General features: G+C 43.0%; 1 protein-coding gene across 2 annotated transcripts in view; it reads left to right on the forward strand.

Moving 5' to 3' along the window:
- DEF6 (DEF6 guanine nucleotide exchange factor) overlaps positions 1-23,608 on the forward strand; it is a 554,612-nt gene that overhangs the window by 211,629 nt on the left and 319,375 nt on the right. For both annotated transcript variants that reach the window (XM_073666425.1, XM_073666424.1), the window contains exons 6-7: positions 14,899-15,045; positions 22,374-22,482. In XM_073666425.1, coding sequence (XP_073522526.1) covers positions 14,899-15,045; positions 22,374-22,482 — 256 coding nt within the window. The remainder of the gene's footprint in view (positions 1-14,898; positions 15,046-22,373; positions 22,483-23,608) is intronic.

Below are 23,608 nucleotides of genomic sequence, written 5' to 3' on the forward strand. Positions count from 1 at the left end.
GAAAATTCATTCAGTTTTGTGAGATTCCTGGATTGTCTTGAATGCATTGCTATTTTGAGGTCTAGTCACAGATTTTCAATGATGTTCAGATCAGGAGCCTGTGAGGGCCATTGTAAAACCTTCAGCTTGCTCCTTTTGAGGTAGACTATTGTGGATTGTATCGTGTGTTTAGGATCATTATCCATTTGTAGAAGCCATCCTCTTTTCAACTTCAACTTTTTTACAGATGGTGTTATGTTTGCATCAATAATCTGTTGAAATTTAAGTGAATCCATTCACGTGAAATGTTCCCCATGCCATTGACTGCAACACAACCCCAAAGCATGATTGATCCATTCCCATGCTTAATGCTCGGATTTTATTTTCCTGAAATTTTGTGCCCTTTTTACTCCACACATACTTTTGATTATCATGTCCAAAGAGTTCTATTAAAGGAATTGTTTCCAAAATTAGGCTTGTTTAGATGTCCTTCAGTCAAGTGGGGGTTCTGATTTACCTCTCTTGCTATTCTATGAGCAGCTGTCACTAAAATTTTGCTTTGTCTTCCAGACCTTATTTTGACCTCCACTTTACCTGTTTACTGCCATGTCTTAATTACATTTTTAACTGAGGAAAGGGCAACTTGAAAATGCTTTGCTATTTTCTTATAGACTTCTGCTTTGTGGGCCTCCACCATTTTCATTTTCAGAGTGCTAGGCAGCTGCTTAGAAGAACCCATGGCTGCTTTTTTGGCACAAGGTTAGAGGAGGCTGGGTTTTTCCAAAGTTGGGAAATTTGCATCACCTGGCCTTTCTGAACGATGATAACGACGATAGTGAACAAGCCATAACCCTAACATACTAATAGATGTCTGAAACCTTGGTCAAAGTTATCTGAGCACACAAATCAAACAAGGGTACCAAAACTTTTGCATAGACCCATTTTCCTTTTTGTACTTTTAAAATAAATTGTCATTTTTTACATTTTATTGTTAAACTCAGATAAAAAGGAACAGTGTCATCTTTAACTTTAGGCCTTTTAGAGATTATTTCATCTTCAAGTTGCTTGACTGTGCACAATTAGAGATGAGCGAATATTTCAATATTCGGTTCGGATTACTATCGCCGATTTTGCAATATTCATCGATTTATTCGTTGAATATTCTCCGAACATATCCAAACGCCATTGGTTTCGATGAGGGGCAAAACCAAACGCATACACAACACCTTCAAACGGGTCCAAAAGCTGCCAAAACACCTCAAATTAGGGGCAGACACAAGGAAAGTGCCATCAATTGACCCAGAGAACAAGTACTATAATTATTATTATTTATTATTATAGCGCCATTTATTCCATGGCGCTTTACATGTGAAAAAGTTCATGAGAAGAGAAAAAGAGACGGTACATATAAAGATACGTACTCTTTCAAAATATCAATTCTAATAAAATATACAAAATTTATTATTGGACCTCATTAAAAACAAACAAATTTAATACCAACACCCAAAAACAACACGAGTGAAAAAATTCATAAATACGGCACAAATACTAATAGTCGGCATACTACAAAATATTACCAAAGGCATAGATAAAGGGGGTAATATACATACAATTGCTCTTACCAGTAAGTTTATATGAATATCAAACAGGATTTACATAAATATAAACAAAAATATAGAATATAAAGCAAGATGTCCAATCATGTTGCTGTAAACCCAGTCTTATAAGACTTATGTCAACAAATATAATCAACTGGTTTGGTAAGTAAAATGACCGCCTATATAATACAGACCACAAAAGATTTTCATAAGGCAGTATATAAAGCGCTGACCATGAATTACAAGAAATACCCAGTCATATCACCCATGAGAAAAGATGTGGGAATCAGTACAGGGACCCAAGCGTATCGCTGTGCATCACAGCTTCATCAGGGAAGGTAAGTATAAAACTAAAGAGAGCCATGAAATAGATAGGTCCATCTAATAAGAAAATTGATTGCCGGTGGCTCCAGCTGATTTCTGGGAGGGAGAAGCTGTGACCAGAAATCCTTGCACACATGCAATCTACACCACTAAGCTGGAGGCCGGCACATGCGTGATATGACCGGGAAGTAATGTCAGCAGCAGCACAGGTCTCGTAACCATAGACGCTAGCGCATGCGTAGTATGACCGGGAAGTGATGTCAGGCGATGGCGCGGGGCTTGTAGCCATGGACGCCTGTCCATAGCAGAGGGTCCCGCGCCAGGAGTACGTTCTATCTGGCAAGCGGTATACCAGCAGATATGGGAGCATACTGTGATATTGGGAACATATCACAAATGTGGAGGAACATACAGTATAAATGTCGGTCTTAATGCAGAGCGACTAGCAATAAGGAGGACACACTTAGCACTTAGCATCTTAATGTGGACCAGGGCATATATTGATATCAACAATTAAGAATACATTTTATAGCAATTAGGACATGTGGCAACAATACATCTATGCCCAGAAGAAGAGGCAAAGCACAGATATCAAAGTCACCTCAGTGAAGGCCATCCCCCAAACACATATCCACAATAGCATATCTAAATAACTTAGAAATTCCTGATGAATACCAAATGTATGTATATACATATTGTATCATCAGATAATTAAATCCTTCCCAAATAAAAATACTATATTTACTGATGGACACAGGTATTCCAGTAATTGGGGTGTCATACCATAATAGTCCGTCACTCATGAGAAGTTGAGGGGAAAAAGCAAACAAATATAAAATACCATTAATATGTTTATATACGTTGTATATATAGGTAGATGTTTATGTTGCAACATAAAAGCTTGTGCAGACTGACTCTAGACCCACCTAGCATGTGAAAAGGGGTCACCGACTGGTACAAGAAGAGAGAGGACTCTGCCCACAAGGGTGCATAAACAATCTACGAGTGATGGGTGAGGATATAGTAGGTGAGGGTACAGCTGGTCATGCAGCAGTATGGTGGAGCGAAGTTTACTGCAGATTGTACGCTTTTCAGAAGAAGTGGGTCTTCAGCTTCCTTTTGAAGGCTTCCATGGTAGGCGAGAATCTGATGTGTTGGGGTACAGAGTTCCACAGTAGGGGAGATGCACGGGACAAATCTTGTATGCAATTGTGGAAAGAAGAGATAAGAGAGAAGCAGAGAAGGAGATCTAATAAGGATGGGAGGTTGCACGCAGGTAAGTACAGGGAGACTGGGTCACAGATGTATGGAGGAGACAGGTTTTCGATGGCTTGGTATGCCAAAGTTTAGCTTTTGAACTGGAGTCTTTGGGCAACGGAGAGCCAGCGCAGGGATTGACAGAGGGGAGAAGCTGGGGAATAGCAGAGTGACAGGTGGATTAGTTGGCCAGCATTTTAAGATAGATTGGAGGGGTGCGATAGTGGTAGAAGGGAGGCAACAGAGAAGAATCTTGCAGTAGTCGAGGTGGGAGATGATGAGGGCGTGCACTGGTGTTTTTCTAGATTCATGGTTGAGGAATGTGCAGATACCGAAGATATTTTGGAGTTGGAGTCGGCAGCAAGTGGAAAGGGCTTGGATCTGACATTTGAAGGACAGATCAGAGTCAAGCTTGCAGGACTGGGGAGAGTGGGCAGCCATTGACTTTGATGGATAGGTCAGTTGGGGGAGTGAATGAGATGATGGAAAAATGATGAATTCGGTTTTATCCATGTTAAGTTTTATAAATCTAGAAAATATAGATGGAAAAGAGCAAGTGTCCAAGAACTGAACCTTGAGGGACACCGACACATAGGGGGCGAGATGAGGAGGTGGTGAGTGAGTGGGAGACACTGAATGTCCGGTCGGTTAGGTATGAAGAGATCCAAGGTAGGGCCAAGTCTGTGATACCGAGACAGCGATACGCTTTGTAGATGAGGGTCATTTAATCTTAAATGTCCTAATGTTTTACCAAATACCTGTATCACCGGATTGGCACATCTTTCCTTTTGAATTAACTCTTAAACCTCACCAGGTATTGTGTTCTCCCTGGTGACAACTAGAAGTGACACATTTAAATTAGATATAAAAACAACTTTTATTAAATACAAATTAAAAAACAAGAACAGGTGCAAGAACAAAATGGAAGTGCAGGAGCCACACCATACAATTTGAATATAGTCTTATTAAATACAGCTGTTTGTTATGGTTACAGGCTAAATTCAATAAGCACAAATATTGCACAATTCCCAAATCTTACTTGATTGCAAGCTGCCCTCTAGCCTGAGCGTTTGAAATAATGAAAGCCAAACTAATTTTAGTGTTAAACTATCAATCTCTATATCCCATCACAAACCTCAATAGCTTGCTGACTTGATTTGAGTATTGCCCTCAAAGGGAATATCAATTATCATGACTGTGTAACACCTAACCAAATATCACTATACCGGTGAATGTCACCAACTAGCCATGACATACTATTAGTGTTCCTATAAGAGGTGCATTAGAATAGCCAGTACCTAACCATTGTTTTACCTTATTATGAAGACTCAATAAGAGACAAGTTAGGGAGCTCCTGCCTCCAGCCCCAATGCGCACATTTCGCCCAGCTTTTTTGGGGGGCGTACTCTTGTTTTCCCCCGTGTCACAACTCTCCAACCACAGATGGGCGAGTCTGCAGAGCTGTTCACACATTGTATTTCAGGGCATTAGAGGTCTGATCCAAAGCTTCACAGACTCAAGAGGGGGAAAGCATGTGTAGCGATGGCCAATTTTTTTTTCAGTTGATCCAGGGCCAGATGAAGTAGGGTCTGAGCAGAATCCAAACCCTCGTCACCAGACGTTAATCCCTGGGGGTGGGCATGGATGGGCTGGAGAACAAATAAAATATGCACAAGAACATGGACAACTAAACTAATAGACAACAGGGGTTGGAAAACTAAACTAATAAACAGCTAGGGTTGGAGAACTAAACTGTGCTACATATAAGGGGGTGGAGAACTAAACTACTAGACAACAGGGGTTGGAGAACTAAACTACTACACACCTAGGGTTGGAGAAGGAAACAAATACACACCAGAAGATGGAGAACCAAACTAATAGACAAAAGGGGTTGGAAAACTAAACTACTAAATAGCTAGGGTTGGAGAACTAAACTACTACACACCAGGGTATGTAGAACTAAAGCACTAGACACCAAGGTGTCACTAGACAGCAAGCCTTGGAATCCCCAAGGCTTGTGGGACAAACCTGTATCTAATACTTCCTCCAGTGCTTCTGCCTCCTCCACCTCCTCTTGGGCCTCCACCACCTGCACCCTCAACATCTGCCTTAATGAGACACACGTTCCAACAGTGCAGATAGAACCCCCCCCACCTCCGTACTGCACAGCCAGGGCTCACTGCAATCAGGCATTGTTTCAATTAACATGCCTTGGATATCGCAGTCAAACTGATCAAGAGTTGTGGACAGTGTAGTGCAGTGGTGTTCACACTGTGCGGTTATGAGGTAGTGACCCAAGGAAAGTTTAACTTAAATGTCTTTATTTTCAAAAACTCACAACTTAAATGAAAATAATGTCCTCCGGATCACAGCCGGGTAGTCCAAACAGTCAGTGTAAACTGGTGGCCGTGGGCGACGGCAGCGCCGTTTTGCTCAGCGGTGCATCCGTTATGTTGCCTTTACAGGCCTGTATTATGCCTTCACCCAGGCTTGCGGTGCACAGAACCTCCTGCTCTGCAGCTAGCAAACAAACCACTGACACACCCAAACCTTTGCTGAGGTATAAATGTGAATCCCGGACTTGAGCCAGTTGTAATATCCGGGCTGGAGGGAGTGACCCGCCCCACTACCATTATGTAGATCACTCAAAAAATAAAAACCCAGGTCAGGTTTTCTTAAATCCGACTTGGTCAAATAGCTTGACCAAGTCCAAACTTTTACTTTTATTTTTCACTGCAAGCACAGCTGTTTTTGTGATTGCAATGCACTTCAGCGGGTTCAATATGCCTTTATGCGCATACCATCCCTTGCATATGATCCCCCTCACTGCCTCACAACAGCTATCCATGCCTAGTTTGAGCAATGGCTATCTCCACTGAACCTGGAGCAAGGGAAGGGCGTGTGCGATAACAATGGCATGGCTCGCATCATCCTCAACCTGATGGTACAGCAATTTCCCTACCACTATCCCGGCTTGGATGCGCTGCTGCAGAAACCACAGTCACTGTGTGCTCACTTAAAACTGCACTGCTCAAAAAAATAAAGGGGACACTTAAACAGAATATAACTCCAAGTAAATCAAACTTCTGTGAAATCAAACGGTCCACTTGGCAAGCAACACTGATTGACAATCAATTTCACATGCTGTTGTGCAAATGGAATAGACAATAGATGGAAATTATTGGCAATTATCAAGACAAACTCAATAAAGAAGTGGTTCTGCAGGTGGGGACCACAGACAACATCTCAGTACCAATGCTTTCTGGCTGATGTTTTGGTCACTTTTGAATGTTGGTTGTGTTTTCACACTCGTGGCAGCATGAGATGGACTCTACAACCCACAGAAGTTGCTCAGGTAGTGCAGCTCATCCAGGATGGCACATCAATGCGAGCTGTGGCAAGAAGGTTTGCTGTGTCTGTCAGCGTAGTGTCCAGAGGCTGGAGGCACTACCAGGAGACAGGCCAGTACACCAGGAGACGTGGAGGGGGCCGTAGGAGGGCAACATCCCAGCAGCAGGACTGCTACCTTCGCCTTTGTGCAAGCAGGAACAGGAGGAGCACTGCCAGAGCCCTGCAAAATGACCTCCAGCCGGCCACAAATGTGCATGTTTCTGCACAAACGGTTAGAAACTGACTCCATGAGGGTGGTATGAGGGCCCAACGTTCACAGATGGGGGTTGTGCTCACAGCCCAACACCATGCAGGACGCTTGGCATTTGCCACAGAACACCAGGATTGCCAAAGTCACTACTGGCGCGCTGTGCTCTTCACAGATGAAAGCAGGTTCACACTGAGCACATGTGACAGACGTGACAGAGTCTGGAGATGCCGTTGAGAGCGATCTGCTGCCTGCAAAATCCTTCAGCATGACCGGTTTGGCAGTGGGTCAGTAATGGTGTGCGGTGGCATTTCTTTGGAGGGCTGCATAGCCCTCCATGTGCTCGCCAGAGGTAGCCTGACTGCCATTAGGTACCGAGATGAGAACCTCAGACCCCTTGTGAGACCATATGCTGGTGCGGTTGGCCCTGGATTCCTCCTAATGCAGGACAATGCCAGACCTCATGTGGCTGGAGTGTGTCAGCAGTTCCTGCAAGATGAAGGCATTGAAGCTATGGACTGGTCCTCCCTTTCCCCAGACCTGAATCTGACTGATCACATCTGGGACATCATGTCTCGCTCCATCCACCAACGTCACGTTGCACCACAGACTGTCCAGGAGTTGGCGGATGCTTTAGTCCAGGTCTGGGAGGAGATCCCACAGGAGACCATCCGTAACCTCATCAGGAGCATGCCCAGGCATTGTAGGGAGGTCATACAGGCATGTGGAGGCCACACACAATACTGAGCCTCATTTTGACTTGTTTTATGGACATTACATCAAAGTTGGATCAGCCTGTAGTGTGTTTTTCCACTTTAATTTTGGGGGTGACTCCAAATCCAGGCCTCCATTGGTTAATAAATTTGATTTCCATTGATGATTTTTGTGTTATTTTGTTGTCAGCACATTCAACTTTGTACAGAACAAAGTATTCAATGAGAATATTTCATTCATTCAGATCTAGGATGTGTTATTTGAGTGTTCCCTTTATTTTTTTGAGCAGTGTATAAAAACAGCAGGATCTTTAGTATAAAAACCAGACTCTCTAATGTAACCTCTTAATCCTTGCAAGCTTCAACACAATGTTCACAAGATAGACAGCAGCGGTGGTTGGTTTCCTAGACAACGAGCTAACTCCTTCATGATGATAGAGGCCACCATCTCCTTAGCTTGGCTGGTTGGCATTAATAATTTGGAGATTTGTGGCAGCTCTGGTTATGCTGCAATTTAAATTAACAGAGAAGCGGGATGGTGACGCTAATTATGGCATCATCGCTGCTCACCATCTTGGTAGAGTCCTCAAAACTTTGGAGGATGGCACAGATGTCAGACATCCATGGCCACTCATGAACTCTTATGTGTGGAGGCTGACCTGAATTCCAACGGGTGTGTTGAAGCTGGTACTCAACAACTGCCCTTTGCTGGTCACAAATCCTTCCCAACATCTGCAACATTGAGTTCTAATGCATGGTAACATCGCACACCAGTCGGTGAGCTGGAAGCTGCAAACGCTGCTGAAGCACTGCCAGGGTGGCAGAAGCTGTAGCTGACTTTCTGAAATGGGCACATACGCGGAATACTTTTCCAAGCAGCTCTGGCAGATCTGGGTAGGTTTTGAGAAACCACTGAACCACTAAGTTGAGCAAATTTAGTGCTTGTTCATCACTAATGTGTACCTCTGTATGTATCAACACCAAAGAATTAAAAGATGAAATGTATCATGCTTTCTATAACACAGTAGTAAGAAAACCAATTTTGATTTTATCATGTGTACCCCTGTAAGAACAATATCTGCACCAAATAATTAATTTCACTAGAGTATAACTATTATAACGAGGACTGACATCTCTTCCACTACAGCCAACCAACCAGATGGAGACCACCCAACCAGGGGTGTTCACATTTCCCTTAATTAGGGCCTGACACCACCAAAGTGGCATCAATTTCACTAGAGTAGAACTAGTATAATGGGGACCGACAACTCTTACACTACAACCAACCTAGCAGATGGAGACCCAATCAGGAGTCTTTAAATCTAAAAAAAATTAGGGCCTGACACCACCATTTCCGTGGCCAACAGAATGGAGATGGAGTTCAAGCTCTTAGCTTTGTCATGTGTAGAAGGAAACAATCTTTTAAGTGACCACAACTGCGGGATCGAGGGCTGTCTGCAGTGATGAGAGAGGGCGGATTATGGTGAACAGGACAAACTGCTGGAACGTGAGTCAGGTTACGATGGATTGATAAAGTTGTGGTGTGTTCATTCTCTGAGATCGGTGAAATACCGCAGGCATGTCCGCTTCTGTTACAGCTGATAGGCTCTCACTCAGCCTGACTGGAGCGGGTAAAGAACCGGAGGTTCTGTGGTTGAAGACCTGCGTGACAATACTTGGCACAGTAACAGAGGATGAGGAGGAAGCAGTAGATGCGATTAATGGGGCGGCGGATGGTTGTTGAATTCCGCTGGTCCGCATTTTATCGCAGTGATATTGCCAGAGTAACGCATGTTGATTGCGAATGTCAAGGTTCATGCAGGTAATAGTCAAATTATTGCACTTTTTCCCTCTACTGAGTTTTTTTCTTGAAAGTTTGTCAGATAATATAATTTGGTTCATCCTTTGCAGTGTCAAAAAAGGACCAGGCTAGGCAACCCTTGCCACCCCTGCAAGCTGCAGACCTTAGAATGCTGCTGGTCACTGCCACAGTTGTGACTAAGGATGCAGTGCTCGTCGCGGTTGCATCATTCCGTGTCTGCACCGTAAGACGTAACGTAACCTTCTCGTCTTCCTCAGAAGAGCTACTCAGCTGCATGCCTCTGGGTTCATACCAAGTGGGATCTACAACCCCATCATCATCCAATGTGTAATCCCACGCCCTGCCCTGAGAGTCACCCTCCTCCTCTTCTTGCACTGACAGCACAGTACAGTCCTCTTGACCCCCAGGTATCTGAGTCTCATCAGGATCACCTCCCCCTGGGGGTTAATGTCTGGTGACAAGGGTCAGGAAGCTGCTTGGACCCTACTTAGTATTTCTTTCCCCCTGTATGGAGAACAATATTTGCACCAAAGAATTTAAAGATGAAATATAGTCTGCTTTATATACCACGGTAGTAAGAAAACCAATTTTGATTAAATCATATGTACCCCTGTGTGGAGAACAATATCAGCACCCAAAAATTTGAAACTGACATCTGGCCTGCTGTCTGACATTAGTAACAGAGGAAAGAATTTTTTTAGTGTGGATGAGGCGTGTATAACATAGGAGATATGCTACGAACAATTTCAAACTGACTTGTCCCCTACTGTATGGCATTAGTAACAGAAGAAAGAATTTTTTTAGTGTGGATTCCACTACAGCCAACCCAGCAGATGAAGACCCAGCAAGGAGTGTTCACATTTCTAAAAATTAGTGTTAACGTCTGCAACAGCAGGCACAGAAGCCACACTAAACATATCATAGACTGCAATTACGCAAGATCAGTGCAGTACACTAAAAACTGCAGCATCGCCTAGTCTATACTGTCTGCGATTGGGGTGCAAAAGTCCTTGGAGATCCATGACTTTTTCATCTTGATGAAAATTAGGCGATCTACATTTTCAGGGGACAGCCGGCTGCGCTTATTCATCAGGACACCACCAGCAGCGCTGAAGACATGCTCTAAAAGAGAACGCTGTCTACCGAGCATGATGACCTCCAAATCCTAACAGGCGAGCTCAGGCCACTCATCCATTTTTGAAGACCAAAATGTCAAAGGGTCCAAACCCTCCATGATGGTATTGATATTGAGTTCTAGATACTCCTGCACCATTGTGATGATACAGCTTAAAATCTTAATTAGCCAGAAGATTAGATTTGTTAAGTCAAGAGAAATACACTATTGTTTTGTGTCTCCCCCAACCTGTGACTGATGACGTTACACAGATGTAAATATAAACAGGGATGTCTGTAGTGCTGCAAGGAGAATCAAGGAGCATCAAGAAAGACTTTACAAGGAAAATGAGAGACATCTTTCAGGAAAATAGATGGATAGCATGCCATCCAAAGAGACACAGATTTGGATTTTACATGATTCTAGCCTAAGGGTATCGGCCCTGACTGGAAAGATTTGGATCTGCTTCATTGACCATCAGAGAGCTATGGATACATTTTGGGGAGACCAGGGTGGGACGAGGAAGTCACCTGGCCCCATGGATATGTTGTTTGATGTTGCCAGGAGGGACCCACCAGTTGCCTGGAACTCATGGAGACATTCGGAGAAGCCACATTGGAACCTGCCGGTCATCTGGTCCCATGGACACTCTCAGAGAGGTCAGGGTGGGACTCTCTGGTCTCCTGACCTTGTACCTCGATGGACTGCTAGCTCCCTAAGCTTGCTGCTACCTTCTCTCTATGGGGCCTGCAAGAAGCGGGAAGCCACTGGTTGAGGTAGTTGTCCCTGAAAGTCTCCAAAGTCGCAGCTGTTCTATCCCAGGCGGGCAGAGAAGGAAAGGTGAGATTGTGTAATGTTGTACCACCTCGAGTATATGCTGAGACTGTTCTATGTGTTTATTGTCTGCTTTGTGGTTCAATAAAGTATTGCCATGCTGCCTTATCTGCACCCTGTGTTGTCTGAGTAGCGTTACACTAAAGACCCCATGTCTTCACAACCATCCTCTCCAGTCTTTCACCACGTGTCAGACTTGTACTCTGTTGTACTGGTGCACGAGCTGGTCTAAAAAATGTGTGAAAGGAATCACAGAAATTGCTTCTGCCACTTATACTGCTGCTGCTGCTAATGTTTTGGCGTGATGAATTGACATGCCGGAGGTTGGAAGTGTAGAGCTGCAATGCACACTGTGTGCCTCACTGCTGTCTTGGGGAAAACGTGTTTCGATACTCCAACATTTGCGGGTCCTTTTTCAGGGTGGGAAGCATCTGGCAAAATTTACTCTAATAACGTGGTTCTAACAGAGTGGCAACCCAGTAGTTAGCACTATTTTGAATTATAACTATAAGGGGATCATGTTGCAGATAGTGCAGCAAGAAGGCACTCGGGCTCTTCCATGATGTCCAAGCCCATGCTGTGTTGGTGGCTGGATAACTCTGATGAGTGTTTCCTCTGTCCCCTCCCGCCAACTACGAACAACAGAGAGGGAATGATTATCCTCTTCATCTCCTGACAATTGCTCGCCCACCACCTCTTCCTCCTCCATTTGTTTCTCGGCTCTTGCACCTTCATTAACAGTTTGTCTGGTATCACCAACCCCTCCTCCCCATCACAGTAATCCACCCTCTCTTGGCACCCTGAGATGTCCCCTACCCTATCACGTTACTAAAGAGAAAAAAGTATTTTTTTAGTCTGGATGAGGCCTGCATAACATACAAGATATGCTCCAAACAATTTCAAAGTCAGATCTAGCTTGCTGTATTATGTTTTTTTCATAGAAAAAAATCAATTTTTTTACTCTGCATGAGCAGTGCATACAGCTGAATTTCACCGCCGCAAAATTACAAGGTAAGATATGGCTGTATCACGTTAGCAACTGAAAAAAATATTTTTTTTACTCTGCTCTGCACACTGCTGATTTTCAGCGTCACTATGAATTTCACCCTCACAAAATGACAAGGTGGGCTACTATGACTTGCTGTATCACATTAGCAACTGAAAGAAATAGATTTTTAAAGGTGTACACGTCATGGAGCACAATAGAAGCAGTGCACAACAGACTTATATGACATGTGCCCTGGTGTCTTTGTGTGGACCTCAGTATTGGCACAAGAAAGAAAAATCTGTTGAAAGGTCGATTTCACAGCCACACAGGACACTAGCTACCTAAACTATCTGACTTAGAAGCAACCGCCTATCTAACTAGCTCAGTATGAAGAAGCACTGTCAACAGCAGCCTCTGTGACCTGTTATAATCACAAAAAGGTTCTAACACAACATGTCTACTGTTTATATATAGTGGGACATGTGATTTAAGCAGGCAATGGCACAAGCTCTTGTGTCTGTGCAGTGCGGATTCCTCCTGTGCCCTGATTGACCAGCCTCGATTTGCATACATAAAGTTAGGGGGAAAAAAAAAGATTACAAGTGCGCCGCTTCACTGAGCTCTCCCAAGCCCCTCCCCTCATCAAACATGTCCTCATGCTCATCATACATCACCACTACCCTAGCCAATGTGATAAAAATACTTTAGGTGCAACACAATAATTTCCCGCACTTTTTACCGAATTTTTCAGATTTTAAGAAAAAATGCTCGGGTTTACGATCACGAATACGAATGTGCCATTTTCGTGCCGAATTTGAAACTTGCGATCGTTTTTTCAAACACATTTGCTCATCACTATTCACAATAACAGTAATTTTGACCAGGGGTGGCCAACCTTTTTTCATGCCACTGTATATTTATTGTACAAAGTAATCAAGCTATAGTGGCATAAATTTGGTACCACCATATCCATAGCCACCCCCACACTCTACTGCTCCCTGTACTGACTAGACAGTCCTTAGCCGTGCAACTAAAAACACCACCTCGGATCTGACAAGGTCATTGAGGGGTTTCCTAGTACCTCCTGAGGAACGGAACCAAAGATGCCACTATACCCAGCTAAACAGGAGAGGTGTGCAGAGAGATACGAGGACCCAGGGTGACGAAACTTAAAGTATGTGTGTGAAGGGGAAATAAGGAGGATAATAAATGAAACAAGAATAATTTCCCACCAATAGGGTTGAGCGAGTATTTTCTGTCCGAGTATGCTCAGGCCGAGCTCCGAGTATTTACAGCTGCTCGGTGATATGGTTGAATCGCTCCCGTGTGCATGATTTGCAAATGTTTGGCAGCTTTATTACATGGGAGGATTGTATAAGAAATAGACATTCCTCACATGTAATAAAACTGTCAAACAGTTGCAAATCATGCACACGGGAGTGATTCAAACGCATCACCGAGCAGCAGTAAATACTCGGAGCTCGGCCCGAGCATACTCGCCGAAAGGGTTAATAGAACATACTCGCTCAACATTACCCACCAACCTAACTGAGGGGAAAAGAAAGGTGCTGCGAAAGCAGGCAAACAATCACTCAGCAGAAATACAAAACGGTGTTTGCCTAGAAGGGAAAATCCCTTCTCTGAAGAGCTGGAACTCCTAAACACTAATCCACTTAGAAGTGTAGCCAGCAAAGAAGTGTAGTGAAGAGAGAATATATATAGCCCAACCCAGAATGTAATAGGGCAACCAAAACGGGACAATGGGAAACGCCTGAAGAGGAGCAAACCCAGAAAGGAAAAATAAAAGCAATAGGAAACATCAGCATAAGGGCAGGGAAGAAAAGGGCAATAACTCAGCAGACAGGAAAAACCTACCACAAAGCAAGAGGTCACCAGATCAAATTTCCAGACTGAGCCACGACAAAAGCCCATCTAAGTCACTTGTCATGACAGGTTGCAGTCTGAAGAAACTTTGCTGGTGACCGATGTCTCAACTGAGCAGAATCATAAACTAAAGTACCTCCGTAAGCAGAGTTAAAGGGCTGTGACATGAGAAGAAATAAATTTTTAGCCGAGGAGATTTATTTCTTATCATTTCACAGCCCTTCTCCATGGCGTGTATTTTGATACAGCTCTTCTGTTTTTTGAAATCCGCTGTGATTCTTCATACTTCTGAAATCTCTCCAGATACATGACTAGCACAGGCTGCCTTTTGAATTACATGACAGGACCATTTTACCATATTCCAGGAGAACTCCTTAAAGTCTCTTAATTTTTTCCACTAAGTTGCAATACAGCCTGAAAAACACCATTCTGCTTGATAAATCTATAGAACTTCAGGTTAAGTATAAGTATGGAGGATTTTTTTCTCCGCATTTCCACAAAAGATGTTGCTGCAGATTTTTCCACACTGACATTATGCACTTACATGCGGACCATATTCAAATGTTTTGTAATGTAACTTGCTGCAGATTTCATTTTGCAGCATATCCACCACATCTAAATTCTCCCTAAAAATATCAACATGTTCAGGTCAAGCCTGGATCAGCGGCTTACATATTCTTTATTTCCCATTATACACATCTGTGTTTATACAGTGAAACATTTTCAAAAGTCCAGCTCTTTGAGAAAAGGTCACAAATCCTGATCTTGATCTAATTTTCTTTGACAGGGTTATCTCCTAAAAAAGGCCAATCTGAGACGAACATGGACAGAGCGTTGGTTTGTTCTAAAACCTAGAATTCTGAGCTACTATGTGATTGAAGACTGTAAAGACATGAAGGGGAGCATTGCCATAGACAAGGATTGTGGGGTTGAGGTTTGTATGTGCATTGTATATAGGAATAGTTATGTCTGTCCAGTAAGATAGGCAATTATATTGACTTTTATGTCATTTCCTCTATATCTGTCTAGTATGTGTTCCATAGTTTGTATTTAATTAACTATTCTTGTTTTTGATTATGTATTCAGTCCAGATGTGGTTCCAATATGATGCAGAAAAAAATAGCAACCCTATTTTTATCCATTAAAAAAGTAAAATCTGATGTATCCAATTTACAAACATTTTGCTCATAGCTGCATTAAAAGTTTGAGCCATGGCCCATGATGGTTGTTTGAGAAAAGCCTATAGCATTTCCACATTCATTGGATTCATCTAGTCTAGCACAAAATAAAAAAAAATATTAATTATTTAAAAGTAACAAGGCACTTTGGGGTTTTGTTCTCTTATATCTGATTAGCCAGTAAGTATGTTTAAAAAGCATTTTTAAGAAAATGTACACAAGAAATGCGAGGCTAAAATTCAGATTTCTGCCATAAAAGTGCCAGTGGATGAAAATATCAATTAGCAATATTGTCTAATGGGTACTAATCAATGCCATTTCTGTGTAGAGTCAGCATAAATAATGACTTGCTGGGAATTTCAAAAGCACATTCATTCTATTGTTCCAATTTATAGTCCCCTGCACGTACACTAAGGTTAAAAAGTCACCAAATACTGAACAAGTTCATGTAGCTTAATAATGATTATACAACCCCTGGCAAAAATTATGGAATCACCGGGCTCGGAGGATGCTCATTCAGTTGTTTAATGTTGTTGAAAAAAGCAGATCACAGACATGGCACAAAACTAAAGTCATTTCAAATGGAAACTTTAGGGCTTTAAGAAACACTAAAAGAAATCAAGATTAAAAATGTGGTACCCAGTAAAGGTAATTTTTTTCAGACCAAGCAGAGGGAAAAAATTATGGAATCACTCAATTCTGAGGAAAAAATTATGGAATCATGAAAAACAAACACAAAAAAGAACACTCCAATACATCACTAGTATTTTGTTGAACCACCTCTGGCTTTAATAACAGCTTGCAGTCTCTGAGGCATGGACTTAATGAGTGACAAACAGTGCTCTTCATCAATCTGGCTCCAAGTTTCTCTGATTGTGAAAGGGTCCAAACCCTCCGTGAAGGTATTGATATTGAGCTCGAGATACTCCTGCACCATCCTCTCCAGTCTTTCACTATGTGTCAGACTTGTTCTCAGTTGTGCTTGTGCACGAGCTGGGCTAAAAAATGTCTGAAACGACTCACAGAAATTACTTCTGCCACGTACACTGCTGCTGCTAATGGTTTTGTGTTGACGAATTGATGTTCCTGGGGTTGGAAGTCTAGAACTGTGATGCACACTGTGCCTCACTGCTGTCTTGGGGAAAACCACTCTTTAGGTTGTCTAAAAGCGTGTTTCGATACTCCAGCATGCGCGGGTCCCTTTCCAGGGCTGGAAGCATCTGGCTAAATTTACTCTTTTACCATGGATCTAATAAACTGGCAACCCAATAGTCAGCATTATTTTGAATCCTGACAATACAGGGATCATGCTGCAGATAGTGCAGCAAGAAGGCGCTCATGTGTCGGGCTCTTCCATGAGGTCCAAGCACATAGTTTGTTGGTGGCTGGGTAACACTCATTCTTGCTTCTTCTGTCCCCTCCTGCCAACCACGGACAACAGAGAGAGGATCATTATTATCTTCATTTCCTGACTGTTGCTCGCCCATCACCTCTTCCTCCTCGTCCTCCTCCATTTATTCCTCGGCTCTTGCACCTTCACTAACAGTTTGTCTGGTACCACCAGCCACCCTCAATTGCTGTAATCTACCCTCCCTGGGCACCCGCCTGGGTGACGACAGTCGGGAACTTAGAGACATTGTTATTCCTTCCGCATCCTCCTCTGCTTCCTCCTCTTCCTCTGGGACCACCACCTCCTCCTGCAGACTATTCAAAGTGTCCTCCAGCATGTAGATGACCGGAATAGTGATGCTTATGGCGGCATCGTCAGCGCTAACCATCTTAGTAGCCATTTCTAAACTGTGCAGAAAGGTGTAGAGGTCTTTAATCTGTGCCCACTCCGCAAAAGTGATTTGCACCACGTCAATACTGCATTGGCCCAGGCTATACAACATGAGATACTGCGTCAGGGCTTATCACTGCTGCCACTGTCACTGCAACATGTGCAGAGGAGAATTCCACCGTGTCGGCACATCGCACATCAACCGGTTAAAAGGTATGGCCAATGACCTCTGTATCGATGCAAGTCAATGACCGATGGAGTGCGAATGTTAGAAGTGAGCACACAGTGACCGTGCTTTCTGCAGCAGCGCATCCAGACCGAGGTAGTGGCGGAGAAATTGCTGTACCACCAGGTTGAGGATGTGAGCCATGCAAGGCACATGTGTAAGATTGCCCCAGCGTAGGGCCGCCACCAGGTTCGCACCATTATCGCAAATGGCCTTCCCTGGACCCAGGTTCAGTCGAGGCAGCCATTGCTCAAACTATGCCTGGATAGCTATCCACAACTCTTGAGTTGCATGACTGTGATCTCCAAGACATATTAATTTTAACACTGCCTGACTGCGGTGAGCCCTAGCTGCGCAGTACCGAGCTGGGGGGATTCTCTCTGTACCATTGGAACGCTTGTCTCATTAAGTCAAAGGTTGAGGGTGCAGGTGGAGTCCTTAGAGAAGGGGGATGAGGCAGAAGCAGTGGAGGAAGTATTACATACAGAGGTTTTTCCCGCAAGTCTTGAGGATTCCGTGACTTGTTGAGCAGCTTTTTAACTGCCTGCCCCCACAGCCACCAGAGTCAACTAGTGCCCAGTCAGCAAGATGTAACCCCCCTGGCCATGCTTATTCATCCATGTGTCTGTGGTGAAATGCACCCTGGCAGACATAGATTTAGTCAAGGAATGGATAATGTTGTCTGCGACATGCTGGTGTAGCGCTGGAACAGTTATCTTAGAGAAGTAATGTTGACTGGGCAACTGATACGGAGGGTCTTCGACGGACATCAGCTTTTGGAAACCGTCGGTATCTAACAGGCGGTAAGGCCACATTACCGTGGTCAACAGATTGAAGATAGTGGAGTTCAACCTCTTTGTTTCATCCTACACATGACAAAGCTATCTTTTACATGACCACAACTGCAGGACCGCAACAAGTGGAGGTTCTGCGGCCGGAGACCTGTGTGAGAACACTTGGCACATTTACTGAGGAGGAAGAAGCAGCAGATGTGGTTGATGGGGTGGATGATGGTTGGTGACGCCCGCTTGTCCACATTTTATTGCAGTGAGATTGCCAGACTAACGCATGTTGATCGCGCATGTGACGGTTCACGCATGGAGTAGTCAAATTATTGTAATTTTTGTCTCTACTGAGTCATTTTTTGCAAAATTGGCAGATAACGTGAGTTAGGTCATCCTTTGTTGTCTCAAAAAAGGCCCAGGCTAGGCAACCCTTGCCGCCCCTGTGAGCTGCAGACCCCCGACCGCTGCTGGTAACATTTGTGGCTGAGGATGCAGTGCTCATTGTGGTTGCATCACTCTGTGTCTGTGAGGGAGGCTGCAACATAACCTCCTCGTCTTCTTCCTCCTCCATCTTGTCTGCTGAGCTACTCAGTTGCATGCCTCTGGTTCACACGAAGTGGGATTTACAACCTCATCATCATGCTCTGTTCTCTCACTCCTCGCCCTGAAAGTCACCCTCCTGCTCTTCCTGCCCTGAAAGCACAGTACAGTCTGCGTGCACCTCAGGTATCTGAGTCTCATCAAGATCACCCCCCCTGGGGGTTAACATCTGTGGCTGAGGGTCAGGATTTTGCTCAGACTCTACTTCGTCCTGCCCCATCTCCAACAGAAAAAAATTTTGAGCATCGGTGCAGATGCTTTCCTCCTTTTAAGTCTATGAATCTTTAGAGCAGACCTCTGATGCCCATGGCATCGAATGTGTGAACAGCTCTGCAGACTCGCCCATTTGTGGTTCCCCACAGTCAGTTGGGCAGTTGGAGAATTGTGACATGGGGGGGGGACAAGGGTAATTGTGGTGCCACCTCTGAGGACTGTACTGTGTTTGATGTTGAGGTGGAGGAAGAGGAGGAGAGGCCACTTGATGCAGTGCTTGCCATCCACTGGAGCACATGCCCCTTCTGGTCCTGATGCACAAGGTGTACTGCTTTGCGGCCGCCAAAGAAAGGGAGTGGAGTAGCCTGTCCAGTAACAGAAGTTGTCAGTTGACTTTGGATAGAACATGATGGTTTTGGTTCAGTAGAGATTTCACTAACATTACCACCTACCCCACGTAGACCTTGAACACCAAGCCTATTCCCCCTTCCACCACAACCTTTTTCGTACTCATGTTGGATGTACCCTTTTAACCAGCTGCTTAACAAACCTATGCCCGGACCTGTCAGTCACCTGTCATTAAATTACCAATCAATATTTATTACATAGTTAGTATCATACTACATAAAGCAGGCTCAGATGTGGCTTGCTTTATGTATCACGGTAGTAACAGAAAAAAATTAGAGTTTCAAAGATGTATTCCTGTATGGAGCACAATATCAGCACAACAGAGTTCTATGTTGAAATGTGGCCTCGTGTCTCTGTCTGGACCAAGCTAATAGCAAAAACAATTGATCTACTGGAAGGTTGATTTCACAGCCATACAGTATTCTATGTATCTAAATGATCTGACTTACAAGCAACCGCCTAGCTAACTATCTCACTCTCTCACTATCCAGTAGCGGCAGCAGGGGTAGCTTCTCTGCACTGTTCCACTGAAAAATGGAGCCAAAACAACTTGTCCGTTCTTTATACGGAGAGGGACATGTGACTTCGGCAGCCAAGGATACGAGCCCTTGTATCTGGACGTTGTGGATGCTTCCTGCGCCCTGATTGGCTTGCAGGAAACTCCACACATTAAGTTAAGAAAAAAACAAATAATTTAAGAATAACAGTCCGCTGCTCCTCTGACTTCTCCCCAACCCCTCCCCTCATCAAACACGTCCTCGCTCATCATAGGCACCACTATCCTAGCCAAAGTCCTAAAAAATAGACCAGTGGAAACGCGATCATTTACCGCACTTTGGCTGAATTTTGCTGATTTTGAGTAAAAACGCTCAACGGTCCGATCACGAATCCGAATCTGTAATGTTCGTGCCGAATTTGAAAAAAAACAAAAGTTTTCTGAACATGTTCACTCATCTCTACTTAGAAGTTGATAGTCGCAGCACATCTCAAAAATTTGGGACAGGGCCATGTTTACTTTTGTGTAGCATCAGTCTGTAAATGTCTGTGATATGAGGAGACCAATTGCTGGAGTTTTGGGAGAGGACTGTTGTCCCATTGTTTGTAGGACACTAGCTGCTAAACGATCCTGGGTCATCTTTGCCATATGTTTCATCTCATAATGCACCAAATGTTTTTTTATTGGTGAAAGGTCTTGGACTGCAGGTGACCAGGTCATCAACCGATCTCTTCTTCTATGAATGCATGCTGTTGTGATGGATGCAGTATGTGGTTTAGCATTGTATTTCTGAAATATGTAAGGTCTTCCCTGAAATAGACATTGCCCGGATGGGAGCATATGTTGTTCTAAAACCTCTATATAATGCTCAGCATTGATAGTGCTTTTCCAGATGTGTTAGCTGCCCATGTCATAGGCACAAATTTGTTCATGAAACCCCATACCCTCAGAGATGAAGGCTTTTGAATGGTGTGCTGATAAAAAGCTAAATGGTCCCTCTCTTCTTGAGTCATGCGTTCATGGTTTCCATAAAGAAATTAATTTTTTGATACATCTGTTCACAAAATAGTTTTCCATTTGATCTCAGACCATTGAGTTTTGGCCCAGAGTAGAAGTGAGTTGCAAGGCCGATTTGCGTCTCTTTTTAATGCAGTGCCGCCTGAGAGTGTGTAGATCACAAACATACAATATTGACTGTCTGCCTTTTCTTTTATGCACATGGATTCCCTCAGAATCTCTGTATCTTGTGATAATATTATATACTGTAAATGGTGGGATATTCAAAGTCTTTGAAATTTTACATTGACGAATATGTTTTGAAAATTGTTCCACAATTTTTAGGTACATTTGTCCATAGATTGGTGAACACATAAAAGAGTGAGAATAGCCAGAGAATAATAAAACCATGCAGTGTACGCAATAGATTACCCAGTATTTAACATCTGAACAACTCTAATACATGTCATTTAAATAAAAAGAGCTAGGTGCATTACTAATGTTTTGCATATATCATGAAAAGGGATCAATGAATCAAATGCCCATATTGCAATGGAATCACTATTTGCTACTTTTTCTAAAAGCATTAACTGCTATTTGTTGGTCCATATATACTAATGTTGTAATATATCCAATACAGTGACAAAATAATAATATAGAACAGTTCTCCTCTTAGTATGACACAGCTCAAATGTGAGTTTAGTTCCTCCTTCATCTGAAAATTTTCACAAAGCTTAGTATATGTACCACCCTTTACAAATACAGACATAGACAGATTAGTCTCTTTAGAAACTGGTACATGTTCTGAGCTTTATATAATGGAAAATACTAGACTTGCAAGCACTCTTTTTTGAAAGCTCATTTAAGTATTAGGCAGGAACTTTCAAGAAAGATGATACAGTCATTCTGACATGAAATTTAAAGGAAATGATAGCAACCTCATTAAGTTTAAGTATTCAGACACATTTTGCCTAAATGTATTATTGGTTAAAACACGTCGCTTCAGATGGCTTCTATAGCCTCTCAAAGTTGAACATTAATGACATCATAAATCGGCTAAGAAAAGTTCAGGAGAAGAAGGATAAGGGGATACATATCCTGCTGACAGAACAAGGTCTTTGACAAATTCACTATGATTCTACAGCCAACTATTTTGTGATACACAGAGATTGTAGAAGAAAAAAGAAGCAACATTTAAAAAAGAGAAAATCTTATTGTCAATCACCTTTTAGCTAAAATACATGAATTTAAGTAAAAGAAATGTCCCAAATAAGTCCCCGTCCTCTAAAATGTATGCATTGTGTATTATAAAATCTTGTGACAGATCATCTTTCACTTTTATTTCAATCATTTCATGTAAGTCTATAAGTCTTTAAGTGCATTGTGAGAAAAACACTTTGCAAAGAAATAAGATGTGTATTTTTATGTTGTAGCTATTGAATTTTTATCATTAAAAACTTTCCTGTTGATAGCTGCATCATGTACACACACTTATTGATGATGCAAGAGAATGTCAGCTCTCAGAAACTTCTCTTTCAGTATCTTATGTCTTTTGAGACTTTTTAATCTTTTTTTCATAGGTTCTCCCAGATAAGGATGGTCGCCGTTGTATGTTTTGTGTCAAAACGGCCACAAAAACCTATGAAATGAGTGCGTCTGATACCAAGCACAGACAAGAATGGGTAACAGGTGCAGTTATGCATATTTTTTTTTAAAAAAGCACAGAAAATAACAGATATAATAGATCTATTATGATGACAGCTTTGTAAGTTAGTTGAGTAGTAATAAATGTATGAATTATATACATATTAGAACTGTTATCAGGTTAATAGTGACAATAAGACTCTATAAACACAGTATAATGTGTTTAAAGACCTTACTGTCACTATGCACCTTATAGATATTATAATGTTGTAAACCTAGCATGCAACAGCTACAGGTACATAACAGCACAAAAATAATGAGAGTGAGCCATTTGGCGACTCACAGTACTAAAAGAATTCACAGAACACAAAGCTTGGGGCATACTGTATATGAGCAGCGGGCTACCCTCATCTCTCCCCGTGTTTCAGGGTAGTGATTAAAAATTTAACCTGCAAAAACATTGACCTGTAAATCACTGCAAACAGCGGTGGGAGAGCTTTTTCCTCATAAATACACTGGACTTATGGAGTATGCATCCAGATGTTTTTCATCTGCTGCAGTTTCCTTGTAAGACCACTGCATCAATGGTCCTTAATGGCCCATTCCTTGGCGTTTCTTCAAAAGAGTATGAACAACACATCTTGAAACCCCAATTTGTTTTGAAATCTTTGCCTGCAAGAGACCTTGCTGATGCAACATAACTTCCTTGTGTTTTGTTGCTGTGCTCCGTCTTTTCATGAGATTGCCCACTATAACACATAATGCCCCCATCAATTTAAACGGTGTAAAGAAGTGTTTTTGTAATTTCCTTGAATTGTCATTGTTGCTTGTGAGAGGTGCTATTGCTGACCGCTCACAGGCAACACGTGACCCGGCTGCTGCCTACTCTGACATCTGCTGATGTCACGTCAATTTCCGACTGTAGCCAGACGAGACCTAGTGATGCGCACCCCCCCCCCCCCGCACAGCCCAGCATCCACTGCCCGCTTTTCCAATGAATGCAGAGAGGGAAAGCACGAGGTGGATGCTGAAATGTGATGTGCGGGGTAACCCCACCCACAGCCCATCAATCAGGAGGGTGCGCGTCACTAGGTCATGCCTGGCTGCATCCAGAACTTGATGTGACAACAGCGGATGTCAGAGCCGGCAGCAGGCGGGTCACATGATGCCT

The sequence above is a fragment of the Phyllobates terribilis genome, unplaced genomic scaffold, assembly GCF_046119375.1.
Source record: "Phyllobates terribilis strain yellow unplaced genomic scaffold, ASM4611937v1 Scaffold_2__4_contigs__length_985480577, whole genome shotgun sequence".
Taxonomy (NCBI): domain Eukaryota; kingdom Metazoa; phylum Chordata; class Amphibia; order Anura; family Dendrobatidae; genus Phyllobates; species Phyllobates terribilis.